Raw genomic sequence first — 22,969 nt, 5'->3', positions numbered from 1 at the left:
TGTAGTTAAAGTGCACCACACAAGGCAGGAGGAGGTCAAGTAGATCAGTGTTCCCCAACCCTGTCCTCAAGGCCCAAGAACAGTGCATGTTTTGTGGAAATCCACAGGGGTAGTTATTTAGCTCTGAGACACTAATTACCTCACCTACCTCACCTGTGCATGTTTGTGATTTCCTGCAAAACATGTACTGTTGATGGGCCTTGAGTACAGGGTTGTGGAGCTCTCACGTACTGTAGATGACTTCCAGGGAGCTGATCTTCTAAAGGTGTTTTGGAACCAGGCACCCAGGACACATGACCAGCATTCTGGGTCTGCAAAAAGGCTCATAGGCATTATCTGTCTCTAAAAACGTACTTGGGATATTTACCTGGTATAGACTGAGTAGCAAATTTGCATGAAATATTGGAAATATTCTAATTCCATTTTTTTTTTCGTTTTTGCAGAAGTGTGGAAGATTATTGTTGGATTTGTTATACTGCTCATATTGATTATTCTTTGTGTTGTGCTGGTGATCCTCAAAAAAAAAGGTGAGTATATTAATAGTTTATCATTAAAGAGCACCTGGAGTGTGCTAAACCATAAATAGGAATTGTTCCAGGTATAATACGTAATAAGAATTAGCGATTAAAAGTTCATATAACTTACCCACTCCCCCTTAAAGCATCACAGCCATACTATCGAGGGAAAAACAAACAAGCAAACACATATATAAGTAAATACAGTAAATACTTGTTCTACTTCCATAATATATGTATTGTACTGTCCACATTTTTATTTCAGTGAATTTTATATAGTAAATAGAGAGAAAACTGTTTCAGGCATTGTCCATCTTTGCTGCCTCTGACTGAAGCCAATCCTGATGTAATTTCCTCCCTTACTCCTTTTCTCCTCCTAGAAACTGCACTGTCATATCTAGCTTGGTTTGTAAACATGTGTGAGCACAGCATAGATCATCTTACAGCAGCTTCACACTGAACTGCCATCAGCCAATCATTGAGGATCAGGAATGTGGGAAGGAAGATAAAAAGCTTCATTCTCCCCAGCAATGTACTAGAATGAGCAAAGCTGACTGAGATAAGATTTATTACAGCAGAAACATTTATTATTATATTGAAATGCTTGTAATGCAGGGTCAGGTAGTAGACTACATAATAAACACAGATCAGTGGGTAAGTGGTATAAAAAAATGTATGGCTGCCAATCGCGCTTTAAACAAGCTAAGTTCCTGCAAATCAGTTGAGGTGAATATTACATTACATTCATTTTATAAACATTTATACATTGTAATAAAGGAACAAACCAAATCATCAGCAACTTGAATGGTCCAATTCCAAGTTGCATACGGTAATTTTGCATAAAATAAAAAGAAATGTTGCATCAGCTCAAAAGTCTCACTGTGCACTATATGCAACCTTACTAATGTTTGTTTGTAAATATTTGACAACACATCTCTTTGAATTAACCTTGAAGTGGAATGTTTTTCCATCAGTAAAGGATTTGCATTTAGGAAACTATTTTCTGAAGTATGAAATAATACCTATGGTTAATATCTGCATTTCTGTATTTTATTTTCAGGTATAATTTGTGAAGGCAACACAAGGTAAATACATTAATGTTATATATTATTATTATTGGTTTTGTTGTTATTTTTATGCATTATTATTAAAAATAGAAGTTGGAGGAGCACACATTCATAGGAAGGAACTGATGTGTGCCCAAGCCTTGGGTTCCTGTATCCTCAGAATCTTCAAAAATCGTAAGCAGAAAAAGGCTGGCACCATCCGAAGTAGAAAAGTAAAAATAAGCTCTTTATTAATCAGTCATTAAAATGACAGCATGGTCATATGGGCTGAACGGCTTGAAAAAGAGCTATAGCAGCTCGAAACAGCGGGCTGTGGCTAGTGTTGGGCGAACAGTGTTCGCCACTGTTCGGGTTCTGCAGAACATCACCCTGTTCGGGTGATGTTCGAGTTCGTCCGAACACCTGATGGTGTTCGGCCAAACCGTTCGGCCACATGGCCGAACTAAGAGCGCATGGCCGAACGTTCCCCGAACATTCGGCTAGCGCTGTGATTGGCCGAACGGGTCATGTGGTTCGGACCCGAACGCGCTCTAAATGGCCGAACTGTCACGTGGTTCGGGTAAATAAATACCCGAACCACGTCATATCTCCGCCATTTGTCTGTGGGTTTAGCTTTGGGTAAGCAGGCAGGGTAGTTCGCGCTCCAGCCACGCTAGCCAGGGTCCCCTGGTCATTGTGTCGCTGCTGGGAATAGTAGTACACCGCTCGCTCAGCCACACTATATAGCATTGTGTTTACTGCCACTCTGTGTACCTCGCTCAGCCACACTATATAGCATTGTGTTTACTGCCACTCTGTGTCTGCTGGGAACAGTAGTACACTGCTCGCTCAGCCACACTATATAGCATTGTGTTTACTGCCACTCTGTGTACCTCGCTCAGCCACACTATATAGCATTGTGTTTACTGCCACTCTGTGTCTGCTGGGAATAGTAGTACACTGCTCGCTCAGCCACACTATATAGCATTGTGTTTACTGCCACTCTGTATACCTCGCTCAGCCACACTATATAGCATTGTGTTTACTGCCACTCTGTGTCTGCTGGGAATAGTAGTACACCGCTCGCTCAGCCACACTATATAGCATTGTGTTTACTGCCACTCTGTGTACCTCGCTCAGCCACACTATATAGCATTGTGTTTACTGCCACTCTGTGTCTGCTGGGAACAGTAGTACACTGCTCGCTCAGCCACACTATATAGCATTGTGTTTACTGCCACTCTGTGTACCTCGCTCAGTCACACTATATAGCATTGTGTTTACTGCCACTCTGTGTCTGCTGGGAACAGTAGTACACTGCTCGCTCAGCCACACTATATAGCATTGTGTTTACTGCCACTCTGTGTACCTCGCTCAGCCACACTATATAGCATTGTGTTTACTGCCACTCTGTGTCTGCTGGGAACAGTAGTACACTGCTCGCTCAGCCACACTATATAGCATTGTGTTTACTGCCACTCTGTGTACCTCGCTCAGCCACACTATATAACATTGTGTTTACTGCCACTCTGTGTCTGCCTGGAACAGTACTACACCGCTCGCTCAGCCCCACTATATAGCATTGTGTTTACTGCCACTCTGTGTACCTCGCTCAGCCACACTATATAGCATTGTGTTTACTGCCACTCTGTGTCTGCTGGGAACAGTAGTACACTGCTCACTCAGCCACACTATATAGCATTGTGTTTACTGCCACTCTGTGTACCTCGCTCAGCCACACTATATAGCATTGTGTTTACTGCCACTCTGTGTCTGCTGGGAACAGTAGTACACTGCTCACTCAGCCACACTATATAGCATTGTGTTTACTGCCACTCTGTGTACACCGCTCACCCAGCACTATATAGCATTGTGTTTACTGCCACTTTGTGTCTGCTGGGAACAGTAGTACACCGCTCGCTCAGCCACACTATATAGCCATGTGTTTACTGCCACTCTGTGTACCTCGCTCAGCCACACTATATAGCATTGTGTTTACTGGCACTCTGTGTACTTCGCTCAGCCACACTATATAGCATTGTGTTTACTGCCACTCTGTGTCTGCTGGGAATAGTAGTACACTGCTCGCTCAGCCACACTATATAGCATTGTGTTTACTGCCACTCTGTGTACACCGCTCACCCAGCACTATATAGCATTGTGTTTACTGCCACTTTGTGTCTGCTGGGAACAGTAGTACACCGTTCGCTCAGCCACACTATATAGCATTGTGTTTACTGCCACTCTGTGTACCTCGCTCAGCCACACTATATAGCATTGTGTTTACTGCCACTCTGTGTCTGCTGGGAACAGTAGTACACTGCTCGCTCAGCCACACTATATAGCATTGTGTTTACTGCCACTCTGTGTACCTCGCTCAGCCACACTATATAGCATTGTGTTTCTTGCCACTCTGTGTCTGCTGGGAACAGTAGTACACCGCTCGCTCAGCCACACTATATAGCATTGTGTTTACTGCCACTCTGTGTACACCACTCACCCAGCACTATATAGCATTATTGTGTTTACTGCCACTGTGTGTCTGCTGGGAACAGTAGTACACCGCTCGCTCAGCCACACTATATAGCATTGTGTTTACTGCCACTCTATGTACCTCGTTCAGCCACACTATATAGCCATGTGTTTACTGGCACTCTGTGTACCTCGCTCAGCCACACTATATAGCATTGTGTTTACTGCCACTCTGTGTACACCGCTCACCCAGCACTATATAGCATTGTGTTTACTGCCACTTTGTGTCTGCTGGGAACAGTAGTACACCGCTCGCTCAGCCACACTATATAGCATTGTGTTTACTGCCACTCTGTGTACCTCGCTCAGCCACACTATATAGCATTGTGTTTACTGCCGCTCTGTGTCTGCTGGGAACAGTAGTACACTGCTCGCTCAGCCACATTATATAGCATTGTGTTTACTGCCACTCTGTGTACCTCGCTCAGCCACACTATATAGCATTGTGTTTACTGCCACTCTGTGTCTGCTGGGAACAGTAGTACACCGCTCGCTCAGCCACACTATATAGCATTGTGTTTACTGCCACTCTGTGTACACCGCTCACCCAGCACTATATAGCATTATTGTGTTTACTGCCACTCTGTGTCTGCTGGGAACAGTAGTACACCGCTCGCTCAGCCACACTATATAGCATTGTGTTTACTGCCACTCTGTGTACACCGCTCACCCAGCACTATATAGCATTATTGTGTTTACTGCCACTCTGTGTCTGCTGGGAACAGTAGTACACCGCTCACCCGCCACTGTATAGCATTGTGCTCTGTGTCGCTGCTAGGAATAGTGGTACACCGCTCACCCACCACTGTATAGCATTGTGCTCTGTGTCGCTGCTGGGAATAGCGGTACACCGCTCACCAACCACTGTATAGCATTTCTGTACTGCCACTGTACTGCTGCCAGTCAGCGTGTACTTTAAGGATAAGTGAAATGAGGAAGAAATCCGGTGAAAGAGGGAGGGGCAAGGGAAGAGGTGTTTCCCCTGACGGTTCATGTACAGGCCACAGGGGAGCACCCAAGAAAACCCACTCAATATCGCCCATGTTGTCCAGGACAACAACCCTCACAAATCCAAAAGAACAGGACCAGATAATTACTTGGGTGACCTCTCAAGCATCCAGCAGTGGGTTAAGCAGCACCAGCACATCACGCACGAGGTCCGAGTCCTCAGCCAGTTACAAGGAGCCAGTGGGCACAAAGCTGACACAACCGGCAGCGACACCACGCACACAACTGCCAGATAACCAGTCCGATGAATTACCTCAGGAGACAATGGGGTATTCACAGGAGCTATTCCCAGCCCAACAAACTTCCACCTTTCAAAGGTCAATGGAGGAACAGCCAGAAATGTTGTGCCCGGATTCACAACCATTAACTGTGGGAAATGCACCGCGCACTGAAATACAAGGCGAGTCCGAGGAGGACTCGGAAACCCAAATCCCAGAGCAAGTTGGGCAGGAGGGGTTGCAATTGCAGGAGGTCGGCCGACAAGATCTGGAAGACGACGTTGGAGTGAGCTGCGCAGAGGTTGTTCTGGGGAGCTCTACTCCACGGCGGCGGCCCCCCACAATGACATATGACGAGTTTCAGGAGATGGAAGAGGAGGGTATGGGCAATGTGGACATAGACCCAGATTTTGTTTGTGAATGAGAACATCGCCGTCGTAGCAGCAGCACAGATGAGTCTGTTGAAGAACCCACTGCTGCACGAGTTCGCCTTGTGCCACAAGGTAGGCGGCGTGCAATTTCAGGCACCACAAGCGTGGAAGTTCAAGTGAGAGGCAAAAGAGGCGCAAACAGAAATCGCCAGCAAGGCAGGTGCTCCAAAGTCTGGGCTTTCTTTGAAGACTGCACTGAGGATGGTACTATGGCGATTTGCAAGGTGTGCAAGACCCGCCTGAGCAGGGGGAAAAGTATTAACAACCTCTCCACCACCAGCATGAGCCGCCACATGGTATCCAAACATCCCACTCTGTGGGCAAACGCGGCAGGACAGGGTACCAGCAACACTGCCTCCCTTGGGGTCACCAGACTCACCACCAGACCCGCCTCAGCAGCAGCAGTAGCCCAGCCATTGCGTGGTTCACAACATTCACAAACATCAGACGACGCTGACACTGTCACTTTCCGGAGTAGTGCTCTTGAGGTCTCCCAGTGTTCATTAAACACAACAACCAACAGCCCTTCAGTGTGCAGCCCTACGGTTCAGTTGTCTGTCTCGGAGATGTTTGAGCGCAAGAGGAAATTGCCAGCAAATGACCCCCGGGCCGTGGCAGTAACAGCCAGCATAGCCAAGCTTCTGGCCTGCGAAATGCTGCCATATCGAGTGGTGGAGACAAACAGCTTCAAGGGCATGATGTCAGTGGCCATCCCACGTTACGTGGTTCCCAGCCGCTACCACTTTGCGTGCTCTGCAGTGCCTGAGTTGCATGAGCACGTGGTCAGCAAAATAACCCGAAGCTTGAAGAATGCCGTTGCCTGCAAGATTCACCTCACCACTGACACCTGGACGAGTGCGTTCGGCCAGGGTCGATACATCTCCCTTACCGCGCACTGGGTGAACCTTGTGGAGCCTGGCAGCGATTCCTCACCTGCTACGGCGCGGGTGTTGCCCACGCCGCAAACAGCTGCACCGCCGTCCCTCCCACTGGATAACAACAGCAGCACCTACCTCTCTGACTCCTTTTCCTCCAACGCATCTCAAAGCTGTACCTCATCCGGAAACGCTAACCCAGCAGCAGTAGGATCGTGGAAGCAGTGCAGCACAGCTGTTGGCATGCGTCAGCAAGCTTTGCTGAAGCTGATCTGCCTTGGGGATAAGCAGCACACGGGAGGAAATTTGGAGGGGAACAAAGGAACAGACGGATTTGTGGCTGGCACCGCTGGACCTGAAACCGGGCATGGTTGTGTGTGATAATGGGAGTAATCTCATTCGCGCTTTAAGGTTGGCTAAGCTGACACACATCCCTTGCTTGGCGCACGTGATGAACCTAGTAGTTCAGCAGTTCCTGAGGACATATCCAGGCGTGGCCGATCTTCTGTTGAAGGTGCGACGAGTGGCCAAACATTGTAGAAATTCCAGTACTGCTTCAGGGGCACTCGCCAAGATGCAGGAGCGCTTCAATCTCCCCCACCATCGCTTGCTGTGTGATGTCCCTACGCGCTGGAATTCTACGCTGCACATGCTAGCCCGCTTTTGTGAGCAGAAGAGTGCAGTGGTCCAGTACATGACGGCGCAGTACCGAGGTGCATCCGGACAGCTGCCAAGCTTCTGTGGATCCGATTGGGCCAACATGTTGGACCTCTGCCAAGTCCTCCAAAATTTTGAGCAATCCACGTTGCTTGTGAGCAGTGACAACTCTTCAGTCAGCATTACCATACCACTGCTGTGTTTACTGAAGAGGTCAATGTTGAAAATCAAGGAAACAGCTGTCATGATGCAACTGGGGGAATCTGAAGGAGAAAACAATCAGCGTGATGGTACCAACATCAGGCCATCCGCCTCAGGAAATGCTGGCCCCAGCAGCTATGACGAAGAAGAGGAGGAGGAACAGCTGGAGTTGGAGCAGGAATTTCCTGCCACCACTGACGAGGGCCAGAGCGGTGCACGTTGGACTTCCACAATTCAGCGCGAATGGTCAGCAGAAGCAGACCAGGAAGAAGGTGACGACTATGATGCACAACAACTATCACAACGCTCACAAGAGGATGATGAGGATTCTGGCAGGACTCTGGCACACATGGCTCAATTCATGCTAGACTGCATTGAACGCGACCCACGCATTGTGCGCATTCTGGACAACACCAATTACTGGGTTTATACCCTTCTGGATCCACGGTACAAACACAATGTTCCAAAACTGCTTGAAGAAAGAGTCAGACAGGTCAAAATGGAAGAATACCAGCAGGCCCTTGTGGAGACTTTAGAAAGGAGATTGACATCCTCCCCCTCCTCTAGCCAGTTGTACGCCGACAGACTGACTTCCGCAAACCCAGGACGACCAGGAGGGCAGCAAACAACACAAGCCGCAGCTAGTGCCCAAAAGGGAATGGTATCGGCAGTGTCCTTGGAGTGGGAACATTTTCTGACACCCATGCAGCGGCAGCCCACAGAACAGCAAGCGTGCAGATTTACCTCCAACACTGATCGCCTGGAGAAGATGGTCAAGGACTACATGTCAGATGGCGTAGCTGTGTTGAACAATCCATCTGCACCCTTCAACTATTGGGTATCGAAGCTAGACACCTGGCACGAACTGGCAATGTACGCAATAGAGGTGCTGGCTTGCCCGGCAGCCAGTGTTATGTCGGAACGCTGTTTCAGTGCTGCCGGAGGCATCGTCACAGATCGGCGTATCTGCCTCTCCACAGAAAATGCAGACCGTCTGACTCAAATTAAAATGAATCAATCCTGGATTGGAAACGACTATGCAACACTCCTGGACCCCAACCAAGTAACATGAACAATGACCATCTGTGATGGGTTAGCGTTTCCGGTCCCTGTTTATTGAACCTCTTATCTGTATTACATTTATGACTGCATGGCCGCAAAAAGCATGCTATCCGCACGCTTCTTGTCCTCATGCAAGGCCTGGGTTGTTGTGTCTGAAAGCGTGGCCTTCTCCTCCTGCACCTCCTCCTGTTCCATCACGTGTGCTGCTGCTGGGTTAGCGTTGTCGGTCCCTGTTTATGGAACCTCTTATCTTTATTACATTTATGACTGCATGGCGGCAAAAAGCATGCTATCCGCACGCTTCTTGTCCTCATGCAAGGCCTGGGTTGTTGTGTCTTAAAGCGTGGCCTTCTCCTCCTGCGCCTCCTCCTGTTCCATCACGTGTGCTGCTGCTGGGTTAGCGTTGCCGGTCCCTGTTTATGGAACCTCTTATCTTTATTACATTTATGACTGCATGGCGGTAAAAAGCATGCTATCCACACGCTTCTTGTCCTCATGCAAGGCCTGGGTTGTTGTGTCTGAAAGCGTGGCCTTCTCCTCCTGCGCCTCCTCCTGTTCCATCACGTGTGCTGCTGCTGGGTTAGCGTTGCCGGTCCCTGTTTATTGAACCTCTCATCTGTATTACATTTATGACTGCATGGCGGCAAAAAGCATTGCTATATCCGCACGCCATTTGTCCTCATGCAAGGCCTGGGATGTTGTGTCTCAAAAAGCGTGGCCTTCTCCTCCTGCGCCTCCTCCTGTTCCATCACGTGTGCTGCTGCTGCTGCTGGTGGGTTAGCGTTGCCGGTCCCTGTTTATTGAACCTCTCATCTTTATTACATTTATGACTGCATGGCGGCAAAAAGCATTGCTATATCCGCACGCTATTTGTCCTCATGCAAGGCCTGGGATGTTGTGTCTCAAAAAGCGTGGACTTCTCCTCCTGCGCCTCCTCCTGTTCCATCACGTGTGTTGCTGCTGCTGGGTTAGCGTTGCCGGTCCCTGTTAATTGAACCTCTCATCTTTATTACATTTATGACTGCATGGCGGCAAAAAGCATTGCTATATCCGCACGCTATTTGTCCTCATGCAAGGCCTGGTATGTTGTGTCTCAAAAAGCGTGGCCTTCTCCTCCTGCGCCTCCTCCTGTTCCATCACGTGTGCTGCTGCTGCTGCTGCTGGGTTAGCGTTGCCGGTCCCTGTTTATTGAACCTGTCATCTTTATTACATTTATGACTGCATGGCGGCAAAAAGCATTGCTATATTCGCACGCTATTTGTCCTCATGAAAGGCCTGGGATGTTGTGTCTCAAAAAGCGTGGCCTTCTCCTCCTGCGCCTCCTCCTGTTCCATCACGTGTGCTGCTGCTGCTGCTGCTGCTGCTGCTGCTGCTGCTGGGTTATCGTTGCCGGTCCCTGTTTATTGAACCTCTCATCTTTATTACATTTATGACTGCATGGCGGCAAAAAGCATTGCTATATCCGCACGCTATTTGTCCTCATGCAAGGCCTGGGATGTTGTGTCTCAAAAAGCGTGGCCTTCTCCTCCTGCGCCTCCTCCTGTTCCATCACGTGTGCTGCTGCTGCTGCTGCTGGGTTAGCGTTGCCGGTCCCTGTTTATTGAACCTCTCATCTTTATTACATTTATGACTGCATGGCGGCAAAAAGCATTGCTATATCCGCACGCTATTTGTCCTCATGCAAGGCCTGGGATGTTGTGTCTCAAAAAGCGTGGCCTTCTCCTCCTGCGCCTCCTCCTGTTCCATCACGTGTGCTGCTGCTGCTGCTGCTGGGTTAGCGTTGCCGGTCCCTGTTTATTGAACCTCTCATCTTTATTACATTTATGACTGCATGGCGGCAAAAAGCATTGCTATATCCGCACGCTATTTGTCCTCATGCAAGGCCTGGGATGTTGTGTCTCAAAAAGCGTGGCCTTCTCCTCCTGCGCCTCCTCCTGTTCCATCACGTGTGCTGCTGCTGCTGCTGCTGGGTTAGCGTTGCCGGTCCCTGTTTATTGAACCTCTCATCTTTATTACATTTATGACTGCATGGCGGCAAAAAGCATTGCTATATCCGCACGCTATTTGTCCTCATGCAAGGCCTGGGTTGTTGTGTCTCAAAGCGTGGCCTTCTCCTCCTGCGCCTCCTCCTGTTCTATCACGTGTTCTGCTGCTTGTGCTGGGTTAGCGTTACCGGTCCCTTTTCCTGTAACCTCTTCTCTGTATTACATTTATGACTGCATGGCGACAAAAAGCATGTTACCTGTGCAAAGAAACATGACATTTTCCACATTTAAAAGACAGTTTTTCCTTTGAAACTTTACAATCAATTTTCTCAAAAACTATAAGCTCTTTTTCAAATATTTTTTTTCCTCTCGTACCCACTCCCAAGGTGCACATACCCTGCAAATTTGGGGTATGTAGCATGTAAGGAAGCTTTACAAAGCACGAAAGTTCGGGTCCCCATTGACTTCTATTATGTTCGGAGTTCGGCGCGAACACCCGAACATCGCGGCGATGTTCGGCGAACGTTCGCGAACCCGAACGTCTAGGTGTTCGCCCAACACTAGCTGTGGCCGCTAGAGCCTATCTTTGACCATGCTGTCATTTTAATGACTGATTAATAAAGAGTCAATTTTTACTTTTCTACTTCGGGTGGTGCCAGCCTTTTTCTGCTTATGTATTATTATTATTATTATTATTTTATATAGTGACACCATCTTCCGTGGTGCTGTATAATAGATTACAAGATGTACTGTAACAATACAATTTAAACAATACAACAGTTAACAGTACAAGACAGTGGTGAATTACAGTTTATACAAGTTACATCTTATACCGCAGTGAAAAAATCAATTACAGATTTTTACATAATAGTGGAAGATACGCACACACATATTACGCAGCATTAAAAGGCAGCATTAAAAGGCAAAGGCAGGGGAAGAGAGCCCTACCTAAAGGGTAAGGGATAGTGCAATAGGTGAAGGGAAGCTGTTTATGAGACGGTAAAATGGTGGTCAGTTGCCAGGATGTCCTAAGACAGAGAATAGACAAGGCTTGCCTGAAGAGGAGAGTTTTCAGTTGCGCCTAAAATGGGTAAGTGTGGGAGAGTGGCAATGTGTTGAGGTTGAGTTTTCTAGAGGAGGGGAGAGGATCAAGAGAAGTCTTGTAGGTGGGAGTGAGAAGAGGTGACCAGGGAGGAAGACAGAATTGTTGGAAGAGGGGAGTTTGTGTGTAGGTTGGTATCTTGAAGTTTACAAGTGAAATTCAAAAGTAAGTAAGTAATCTAAGTAATCCAAAACACCTGCAAAAGGGTTCATATTTCATGTATAAGTTTCACCTTTTAAAGAGACTCCGACCAGTACTGCAAAGTACTTAAAGATGCATACCTTTCTGTAGCTTGTGATCTCCTCTTTCATTTGATGTCTGAATCGCCGTTCTACATGGTTTTCGTTTGATTTCAATTTAAAAATTGTGGCTACCATCTTGGCTATGTTATAACTTCTGGGTCACACGTCTTCTCTGTTAGAGAAGTGCATTACTGAATGAAGCAGGAAGAGGAAGTGACACGCATGGCCATTGTAAGAGGCTCCTCCAGAGGGGTCATAGCATGACTTTGTTGGAAGTTGTCTGGCCCCATGAATTTTATATTGGCAATATTAGGGGGATTTTGGATATACCAAGTGGCTGGTAAGAGTGCTGACACACTCAATTGTTCTTGGGTATGCTTAAAGGCATACCCATGAGAGTTGCTCTGAGTCCCTTTAAGTTGAATTACTAAAATAAATGGGCTTGGATAATCACATTTTTCAAGTTTTGCCTCTATTTAACTACTAGCTGACCACGTCACACCGATGGGCGTTGCCGCGGCAGCACCCCAGGACTGCCTAATGCCCCCGGGACACAGGAGAGCAATCAGCTCTCATTGTCTGAAGCCTATGACAGCCGATCGATGTCAGAGTCTGCCGACGGGAGGGAGGGTTATTAAAGTACTTTTGAGCTAGGTTGTAAAGTACTTGTACTTTAAAGTACTTTGTAGGTGAGAGTCAGGATTTTGAATGCTTGTTTGCTTTGTGTAACTGACAGTGGCAGCCAGTGAAGAGACTGACAGAGGGGGATTGGGCTGGAGAAGCAGGAGGAGAGGAGAGTGAGTCATACAGCAGAATTCATGTTGTACTGTAATAGGGCCAAACAGTTAGTGGGGAGGCCACAGAACAGAGTTGCAGTAGTCTAGACATGAGATAAGTAGACTATGCGCAAAAAGTACAGTAGTGTTCTGTGAGAAAATAGACGGCTGCTGAAGATGTTTTTAATTTTATTTAGGTTAGGGCGACAAGAGGAGGATAGATTGTCAATAGGATAATTTATGCATGTCTGAGCACCATTTTATAATTCTTTTATATTTCCAAATTTGATATGCAAACAAAGCAATGTTTCTTGTCCCAGTTTGGATCTTTTAAATGAAATGTTTTAAATGAAATGTTTTAATTTCTTAGGAGAGATCCAAGTTCTATAACGTCTGGCAGTGCTTCATTACCCCAAGGAAAATGTGAAAATGGTACAAGAACATTTTTTTTCAACTTTATATCTTCTATTATCCTTTTCTGCCTTCACTCATCTTCTCTCCTTCTCCTCTTCTCTCCTTTCTTCTCCTCTCTCTTTTTGTCCTCTCCACACCCGACAGCATGAGTGAGAGCCTAGTGGGAATGCTTTATGGGTTTGTATGAGAGACATGGGATGGAAATGGAATAGGAAGATAACACATGGGAAGGGGAGCAAATGTTCATGGAAGGCCGATGGAATGGGCACCATATGTGGAAGAGGAGAGTTCCAGCTCATTCAGGGGAGGTTGCATTTGAGAAAGTGTGGTTGCCATACATGGAAGCGGGGGTTGCTACATGTGTAGGTTAAAGTCAGAACAACGGACGTACTGATGGTGATGTCTAGGAGAACTTATGGAGAAGCATGTGATTCTTGTGATAAGCTAATAGATTTGCAAAGCTCTGACTTGCGGTGATCACATCCTACTTTAGCACATGATCTTGCCTAGAAAATCAGAAATATACTTATCTATTACCTAATCAAACTGATCACATGCTTATCTATTAGTTCTCATAGACAAGACCATCACTAAACAAGAGATGACATTAAGCGTATAAACTTTACATTTGGTTTTGCTTTCTTCTTCTCTGTTTCCCTCTCATCTTTTCCTCCCTCTTCTCCATTTCCTCTGTCTTCCTCCTTCTCTTCTATCTCTCTCTCCTGCCTTCCTCCTTCTCTTCTATCTCTCTCTCCTGCCTTCCTCCTTCTCTTCTATCTCTCTCTCCTGCCTTCCTCCTTTTCATCTCTCCTACTTTCCTTCTTCTTTTCCATCTCTCTCTTATGCCTTTCCTTTTTTTCATCTCTCTCTCTCTCCTGCCTTCCTCCTTCTTTTCCATCTCTCTCTCGTGCCATACTCTTTCTTTTCACCTTGCCTTCTCCTGCCTTCCTCCTTCTCTTCCATCTAGGGATGGTTGGAAATGTTGATTTCTGATTCTGCAGAAATTCTGATTTCCGCCAATGCCGATTACCGATTCCATGGATTTCTGATCGGATTCCGATCGGCTTCCAAGTTTGGATTTCCAATTTCCGAGTAGTGTTTTTTTTTGCATTCTCCGACTGGCCAAATACTTCCCAGTTGACTCTGCATTAGTCCATTGATTTTGAGTTCTGTGATTGGGCTAAAATGACCGAATTGCAGTAATGCAGTATTTCTGCAGAAATCCGATTTCCGAGTTCAGTTTTCCAATTTCTGAGTTCCAATCGGAAATTCAGAATTTTCAATTCCGCAAAATCTGAATCTCCCTTCTCCCATCTCCCTCTCCTGCCGTCCTCCTTCTTTTCCACCTCCCTCTCCTGTTTCCTCCTCTTTTTCCATCTGTCTCTCCTGCTTTCCTCCGTTTTTATCTCTCTCTCTTGCCTTCCTCTTTCTTCTCCATCTCTCACTCTCCTGCATTCCTCCTTCTTTTCCATTTCCTTCTCCTGCCTTTCTCCTTTCCCAACTTCACCTCTCTTCTCTTTCCCAACTTTTCCTCCTCTCCATTTCCCTCCCTGGACTTTAAATTGCCCCAATCTCTATTTCATCTCTTTTCCTCTTCTCTTTCCAGCTCTGTCTCCGCTCTCCTCACAAACCATTTTCATTTTGTTAATTAATGAACCTTCTCATTCTTACAGTGCCAATGCCAGATATCCAACCCGAAGACTCCACTGTTGGTCAAGAGGTAAGAATGGTGAATCTGCCTTGTAAGCTATCACTAGTGATCTTGTGTCAAAACGGGAATTAAAGTGACTAATGCCATGCACTGGGTAAATGTCCCTCACCCTCCATGTTAATTATTTGAATTTGACATAAAAAAAATGCCATTTCTGCACAAATTGATCATAAAATATAATCTGATCTTCATCTAAGTCCCAACAATAGACAATTGAAATCTGCTTAAGCTAATACCAAACACATAATTAAATGTTACCCATGTTTTTATTGAACATACCATGTAAACATTCACAGTGCAGATGGAAAAGGTATGTGATATGTGTGTGTGTGTATGTGAGGGTTTTTTTTTGTTTTGTTTTTTTTGGGGACAGCTGTGGCTTCCTCTGTGGTATCCTCCTATGAACTCCATTCTTGTTTAGTGTTTTACATATCATAGATTTACTAACATAGATTATAACATATGCCAGAGACTTTTGTAAGTCTTTAGCTGACACGGTAAGATTTTTCTTCACCTCTTTGAGCCTTATGCGCTGTGATTTTGCAGTCATCTTTACAGGACGGCCACTCCTAGGGAGAGTAGCAGCAGTGCTGAACTTTTCCCATTTATAGACAATTTGTCTTATCGTGGACTAATGAACTGCAAGGCTCTTGTAGATACTTTTATAACCCTTTCCAGCTTTATGCAAGTCAACAATTTTTAATCGTAGGTCTTCTGAGAGCTCTTTTGTGCGAGGCATCATTCACATCAGACAAAGCTACTTGGGATAAGCAAACCCAAAACTTGTGCTTTTTATAGTGTAGGGCAGCTGTAACCAACACCTCCACTCTCATATCATTTATTGGACTCCAGCGAGCAGACACCACACTCCAATTAGCTCTTGGAGATGTTATTACTTTAGGGGTTCACATACCTTTTCCACCTGCATGGTGAATGTTTACATGGTGTGTTCAATAAAAACATGGAAACATTTAATTATTTGTGTGGTATTTGTGTAAGCAGACTCTGATTGTCTCTTGTTGTGACTTAGATGAAGATCACATCACATTTAATGACCAATTTATGCAGAAATCACTATAATTCCAAAGGGTTCAGATACTTTTTCTTGCCGCTGTATACACTCTCTGGAGCGATGCGGAACATGCCAACACTATATTAATACCAAATTAGTGCACTGCATTTTTGACGCAATTTGTTGAGTATAGCACAGAGGGAAAATCGCATAGCAATCATGTTACTGTGTGATTTTTCGCAATCCAGGGAATTCAAAACATTACCCTATCCATTTTCTTTCCTCCCGACACCATACACCTGATGATAGCAGAGGAATTGGAGTAGTGCATATAAAAAAATTATTGCATTGCAGCTATATCACAATTGCATTCACATTTTGTTTTAGTGGAAAAGGGCCCCAAGTTATTGGCCAAATTGTTTTTTGAGATGCAACATTGCTGAACAGTTTCAATCTGACAATGTTACAACCCGAACCACTGTCACTGGTCTGCTCTTCTAAATGTGAAGGAAGGCCATCTACAGTGGTTTGCAAAAGTATTCGGCCCCCTTGAAGTTTTCCACATTTTGTCATATTACTGCCACAAACATGAATCAGTTTTATTGGAATTCCACGTGAAAGACCACTACAAAGTGGTGTACACGTGAGAGGTGGAACGAAAATCATACGTGATTCCAAACATTTTTTACACATAAATAACTGCAAAGTGGGTGAGTATTAAGTAGCTAGATGTGCCCCTGACTGAAGGGAGATCTGGTCAGTGGAATGCTGAGACCCGGTGGTAAAACCTCTCATTTACACTCCGCTCGGGATACTACATAAGTAAAGTGGAAGAGAGGCATTTGGGAGGGAGAGCGAACAGACTCATCATCATTAGGCTCCTGTAGGCACATGCCTACAGTGCCTATTGGTAAATCCAGCCCTGTTTCCAACTGCAGACCCAATCCCTACCTATAGATGACCAATAACAATGGTAGACAGGGAGGGTGCATGTATGCATAGTTTGGATATGGCCCACTGGACACCAGACACCAACAGTACAGGCCCCAGATGTCCTACCATGCTGTCACTTTCAGTTTGCTGTGATCATGTATACAGCAGAAGTTGGTGCTCTCCACTTCCTCTTCTTTTACTGTTTACAGTCATGCACATCTGAAGCTCTCACATAAAATGGTCAGGCAGGCAGTATTGTACCCACAGGCCTTGAGTTTGACATCTATGGCCTTGACCCTTTTATTCTGATCATGGGACAACCATGTCTAGCGTGCCATAAGTAAATCAGGTACTCTTAAAGAGACACTGAAGCGAGAATAAATCTCACTTCAGTGCTATCCCGCGGCTGAACGGGGGTCCCTTAACTCCCCAATCCCCTCCGTGGTGCCCAGGCAGCGCTTCCACATTCAGGCAGGGCTAATGGCCGCAGCCCTGCCTCACGCGCGTATCTCCGCCTCTACCCCGCCCCTCTCAGTCTTCCTTCGCTGAGAGGGGCGGGGGAGAGGTGGTGATGCGCCGCTGATAGACGGCGCTGAGAGGCAGGGCTGCAGCCGTTAGCCCTTCCTCAACAGCAGCAAAATCTACGACCAAGTTGGTCGTAGATTTTGCAGTGGGGGATTTGGGGGGTCAGGGACCTCCGTTTAGCCGCGGGATAGCGGCGTTTTAGCAGGGGCACACATGTCCCTGCTGAATATAAGCACTGAAGCGAGATTTATTCTCGCTTCAGTGTCTCTTTAAATGGAATAGTTTATTTGAGTCAGAGTGCACAGTCCTTCTGCTACTGCAGGCACCCGCCATAGACCACATAATATTTTTGCGCTTGTGTGAGCCCAGGTGCTTGGTTTGGGCACCAGTGTTTAGCTATTGGCTTTTGTATTCAGGTATTATGATTGGTTATTGCAATGCTGATCATTGCTACTCAGCTACTGAGTAGCCATAACCAGGGGCGTAACTAGAAATCACTGGGTCCCCCCGCAAAATACTGGATACCCCCCCCCCCCCCCCCCTCGCTTTCTGCATAGGCAATCTGAGAACCAATGTTATTCAATTGAATAGTGCACACTTGAATGTGTTTTCCCCATGCAGATAAAAACAGAGACAATGTGTGCAGTGTTTCAATGCTATCAATGACATTAACTTTGGTGATAAAACGTGCATGTTTTCACACGTACAGCAGACACACGTGGTGTGCAGAAAATGCATACAGAAAACTGACAGACGAGTGCGCTCCCAGCCTCAGCTTTTTATTACACTCACTCTGTCCACCTCTGACTAATACAGCATCACTACAGTACAGAGCACTTGGGGAGGGGTAGAGAGGTTGGGGGATGGGCACTGTACACAAGAGCCTGCTGAACACTGAATAGGGACTGTTTGCAAATCTTTGTCTACAGTTTCCTTATCAGTGGCTGAGCAGATGCAGTCATTAGAACAATTATGCAGAAAGCAGAAAGTTTTTTCTCTCCGTGCCCTTAGTTGTCATTCTCTCAGGACAGGGAAAATAAATCTCATCCCATCCCACAGGGCCACCTGTGGCTTCTGGCCCCCCCTGCGGCTGCATCCCTTGCAGGGTCTATTGTTACGTCCCCCATAGCTGAGTGTTTGATATTTGGCTGCTGGTATTCGGCTGTTTTATAGCTATGCACCGGCACTCTACTACAGTAACTGGCAAATCCGCTATTATGGTTAGGTGTTAGGGAATAGGGTAGGGGAGGATAGGAAAAAAATAGTCAGTGTAAAGAAGATAGTGTTAAGGTGGCTACGCACCATGCAAATTTTTTTTATTTTTAATTTCTTAATTTTTTAAAAAAAATTCTGATTGTAACATTTGAAAAAAAACTCACCAATGTACCCCACACATGTGTTGAATTTTTCCCCAGTTATAAAAAAAAGTGGTTGAAAACTCTGAGAAAATTGCTTGGGTGTACAGTATATATTAATAAATTGACAATCTACCATTCAATTTTCATATAAATTCATCAGAAAAATACACCACTCCCAATCAACTTATATTGAATACAAACGGGAAATGTGATCAGATTTCTTGCTCAAATAAAGAAAAAAAGAACTTTCAACTTTTGGTGAATCGTATCGTTTTATCAAATTGCCTTAAAATTGGATCATTTATTGTATCATGTGTGGCCACCTTTAGGCTTTAAAGCGGATCCGAGATGAAAAACTAACTATAACAAGTAACTTGTCTATATATCTTATCTAAAGTTTAGATAGTTTACACAGCAAATCTAGCTGCAAAAAGCTTCAACAGTTTATGATTAATTCTTCCTGTGATACAACAACAGCAGCCATGTTGTTTGTAAACATTACACGCAGGCAAGCTGATCTGCATCTCCAGCACTCAGCCCGTGAAAACATAATTTCCCCTCCTCCTCCCTCCTCCCCTCTGCCTCTGAAATCTCTGGCTAGTAACACATCCCCCTCCTCCTGCCCAGACTGAGCTCCCATAAGCCCTTGCTACTGTCTGAAAATGCCGAGGCACTCTAAAAACCTGTGGGCGAAGCTTGTTTAGTGTATAGGGAATTAGAATATTAAAACAAACAAAAAAAAAAGCAAAAAAGCATTTGGCTTGAGGAATGCCCTATAAACTATATGAAAGGAACACAATTATGCAATGAGTAAAAGTTTATCTCGGATCCGCGTTAAGGTAGTCTGAGAAATAGTCAGGATGAGAAAGAAAGTGTTAGTTGTCAAGGTGAGAATATTCTTCAGGAGGGGGGTTAGTGTTAGCTATTTAGAAAGGTGTATGCTTTTGGTGGGGGGTTAGTGTTAGCAATTTAGATGTGGGAATGCTTATGGTGGGGGTTAGCGTTAGGAAAGTAGAAAACAGGGGGTTGTGTTAGGCATTACAGCTGAAAGTAGAATATACTGTAGGAAATATTACATTATCGTACTATTGGCATCACCCAGGGCTCACAACAAGTCACTTCTAAATAGACCATCTAAGCTGAATAAATACAGTGTGGAAAATATACCATGTAAGTTTATATTTCCATTCCAGAGTTCCGATGGGGTTCTTTATGCTCGTCTGAAGATGGAACCACTCCAGCAAGGGGCCGGAAAGAAGAGTAAAGAGGTCCCCTCAAGCAGTGACAGCCAAGTTCTATACGCCACCGTTAAACACCCAGAATCCAACGTCATCTACTCAACTGTCCATCGCTAGTATACCGGATACAGGATTTCTTCAAATCATATTTTCATTACGGTGAGATCTTGGACCATATGCAATTCACTTTTTCTCCTGTGTTTTCTCCTAGGTGATATTTGTAAAAAAAAATGCTTTCTACAACACCAGTCAGCAAACTAATACTCAAAATAATTGTGACAGTACTTTTTCACCTGCTTTTTGGTACTTTTTTCATTGCAAAGTGCTAAAAAGTTAATTTAAATTGAAGATGAAAAATGATCTCCTAGGAGAAAACTCAGGAGAAAAAGTGAATTGCATATGGGCCCTTATGAGGAATATTTATGATTCCACAACAGGAAGACTATGATTTATCTACTTGACATTAACATTTTGTCAACGCTGTAAGGATAATATGGATAATTCCCTCGTGGACAACTGATGTGAGACACGTCAGCAATTCTGAGACAAGGGACACCAAACATTTCTTAAGACTTTGTAGACTTTGTTTAGATGGATGTGTTGAATTACACTTTACGAGAAGCTGTGAAGGCTGAAGGAAACCGTGCAAGAACATATGTCAGTATCTTATTGAAGTAAATGACAGAGCTCAGATGGGTGTTTTAGAAAAATCTCAGCTGCAGCATTGCTTGCATGGCCTCAGGTTTCATATATGTTTAGCAGCAGCAATGGAGCCCAGGGCCAGGTCAAGTTTGGGGTCCAGTTTAATGCACGGTGTGCATTGTGTGGACATTGAGGAAATCAATGGGTACTCTCAGATACAGAGCATGCTGGTTAAGTTGTGTTGCAGCAATTCTTTTAAACACTGTTTGTAATTGAAATATGGAGTTCAATGCCTTCAGGAAGTGACATCACTGGTCACACCCACAAAACTCAATGCAAGAGACACTGGTATCTCTAATAGTGTTTTTTTGGAAGACATATTGTCAACAGGGCCGGATTTGTACTCTTTACCACCCAAGGCCACTGTCACCAGTCGCCCCCCTGCAGTATAGGTAGCCAGATGACCCCTCCCCTCTTTCCCTCCAGTATGGGTAGCCTGATGACCCCTCCCCTCTTTCCCTCTAGTATAGGTATCCTGATGACCCCTTCCACTCCCGTATAGGTAGCCTGATGACTCCCTTAAGCCCTCCCTCGCCTCCACACCACAGCAGCCATCAGTGTCACTCACTTCTCTGCTTGTTTCCAATGCTGCCCAAGTCCATAACTGCCGGCCACAACGCCAACGTGCACAGAGAGCAAGGTGGCTCCTGCACAGGTGGCTAGTAGCAGAGTACCACGGTCAGGCTCTCGTCTGATCTCCATGCATTGCAGCATTTGCAAGCTCTTAAATGCTGCACCAATTTAGCCTGCTGCTTTGGTGCCCTAGGCCATGGCCTAAGTCCAGCCCTGATTGTCTGTCAACACAGGGCAAAAACTATGTTTGTTTTCTCTCTTAACAATCTCTCACTGAATGTTGTATAGGATTGTATGTTATCCATTGTAAAGTGTGTTATTCTTCGAGTGTTTAAATTTGATATGGATCCCCTAATTTGTGCTCCATGCACATTTTTTATTTTTGTGCGTGTAATGATCAAAGGTCATACACATATACCACTTTCCACCAGCATTTCTGCTAGGTTATCTTATACCCACTTCCTCCCACTGCTAGTTCCACTTCATGGCTGTATATGATAGAGCTACACATGGATATCTGTGCTCTTAAGGGATATCTGCAATCTATACTTTTATGGGCAGATAACATGTAGCAGTGGGAGGTAGCAGGAAACAGAGGTGGAGGGGAAACTCTCAGACACACAGTGGTGGTTGTACAAGTGTAAAGAGATACTAGTCAAGTGATCTGTATACCAATCAGGATATATATCTACTTTTACATTAGAAAATAAATAATTTATGCCAATTCAACGTAGGATAATGAGGAATGATCCTACGGGCGCCCGAATCCGGGATAATCTACTTACAGGCACAATACACGACCTGATGAAGTGGTGTGTGTACCGCGAAACGCGTTATCATTTAAAGTGCCCCATTAAAGAATTTTGTTCTATTTACTGAGAGTGGCTACTCATTAAGGTAGGATCATTCCTCATTATCCTATGTTAAATTGGCATAAATTATTTTTTTTCTAATGTAAAAGTAGATATATATCTTGATTGGTATACAGATCACTTGACTAGTATCCCTTAGGGCGCCTCCTATCGTGTTGCTTTGGATTACTCTCCCCTGGGCTCAGAGGATACCACCACCTAGGCAGGTGGTGGACTTTTGTAAGGAGCTGCGACCACGAAAACGACATCACAAGGCCGAGTGGGGACGGTACTTCCCCACATGCGATTTGGATTGGTTGCCTCAGGTGCAACCCGGCTTTGTGAGTATAAACGATCATTCTTTACACCAACCATATCACACGTAAGATAATACACGAGATTGGGCTCCCGTTGTCTTCCCGTCCTCCTTTTTTATTTTTCCAGTATACACAAGTGTGAAGAGTACTCAAGTTTAGGAATTGCTTGTAAACAATACACCATCAGGTGGCATTTTCAGATCTCTTCAGTGGGGCCACATCAGTAATGCAATAATAAATGTAGTCTTGATCTAGATATACTGATGAATATTTATTGTTTGTTTGCACTTTTACATATTTAGTTTTTTTAGTGAAAAATAAGAATAATCACAAAAATGTGTGTATTTTTTTACATTCAATGAAGTCAGTGGGGTTTGCAGAAAAAAAAATTACAAATCTTCCAAAAAAATCACAAATAATGGACATATCCTGCAAAACATGCAATATTTTTTTGTGAAAATGTGGTCTCGTATGGAAACAGAACTTTCTAACTAAATAAGGCTCAAATTTGGTGATCATTTCTATTGGATGTCACCACAGCGCCAGCATAGTATATTTAGGTGTCTTATCTTTTAAAGTGGATCTAAACTCAGAACTTCCTCTCTGATCTAAACGATTAGCCAGAGCATGGTAAGCTTTATAGGGAGAAAAAAGAAAAATATATATAAAACAAAACAAAAAAACT

General features: G+C 44.9%; 1 protein-coding gene across 3 annotated transcripts in view; it reads left to right on the top strand.

Moving 5' to 3' along the window:
- LOC137560928 (uncharacterized) overlaps positions 1 to 22,969 on the top strand; it is a 121,286-nt gene that overhangs the window by 88,025 nt on the left and 10,292 nt on the right. For 2 of the 3 annotated variants that reach the window (XM_068272111.1, XM_068272109.1), the window contains 5 exons: positions 444 to 527; positions 1,576 to 1,600; positions 13,021 to 13,082; positions 14,738 to 14,784; positions 19,797 to 21,811. In XM_068272111.1, coding sequence (XP_068128212.1) covers positions 444 to 527; positions 1,576 to 1,600; positions 13,021 to 13,082; positions 14,738 to 14,784; positions 19,797 to 19,958 — 380 coding nt within the window. In that variant the 3' untranslated portion in view covers positions 19,959 to 21,811. Of the gene's footprint in view, positions 1 to 443; positions 528 to 1,575; positions 1,601 to 13,020; positions 13,083 to 14,737; positions 14,785 to 19,796; positions 21,812 to 22,969 lie in introns of those variants that run through there. The other variant, XM_068272110.1, reaches the window with a different exon arrangement.

This window comes from Hyperolius riggenbachi, chromosome 3 (genome assembly GCF_040937935.1).
Source record: "Hyperolius riggenbachi isolate aHypRig1 chromosome 3, aHypRig1.pri, whole genome shotgun sequence".
Taxonomy (NCBI): domain Eukaryota; kingdom Metazoa; phylum Chordata; class Amphibia; order Anura; family Hyperoliidae; genus Hyperolius; species Hyperolius riggenbachi.
This window is presented reverse-complemented; position numbering and strand designations above follow the sequence as displayed.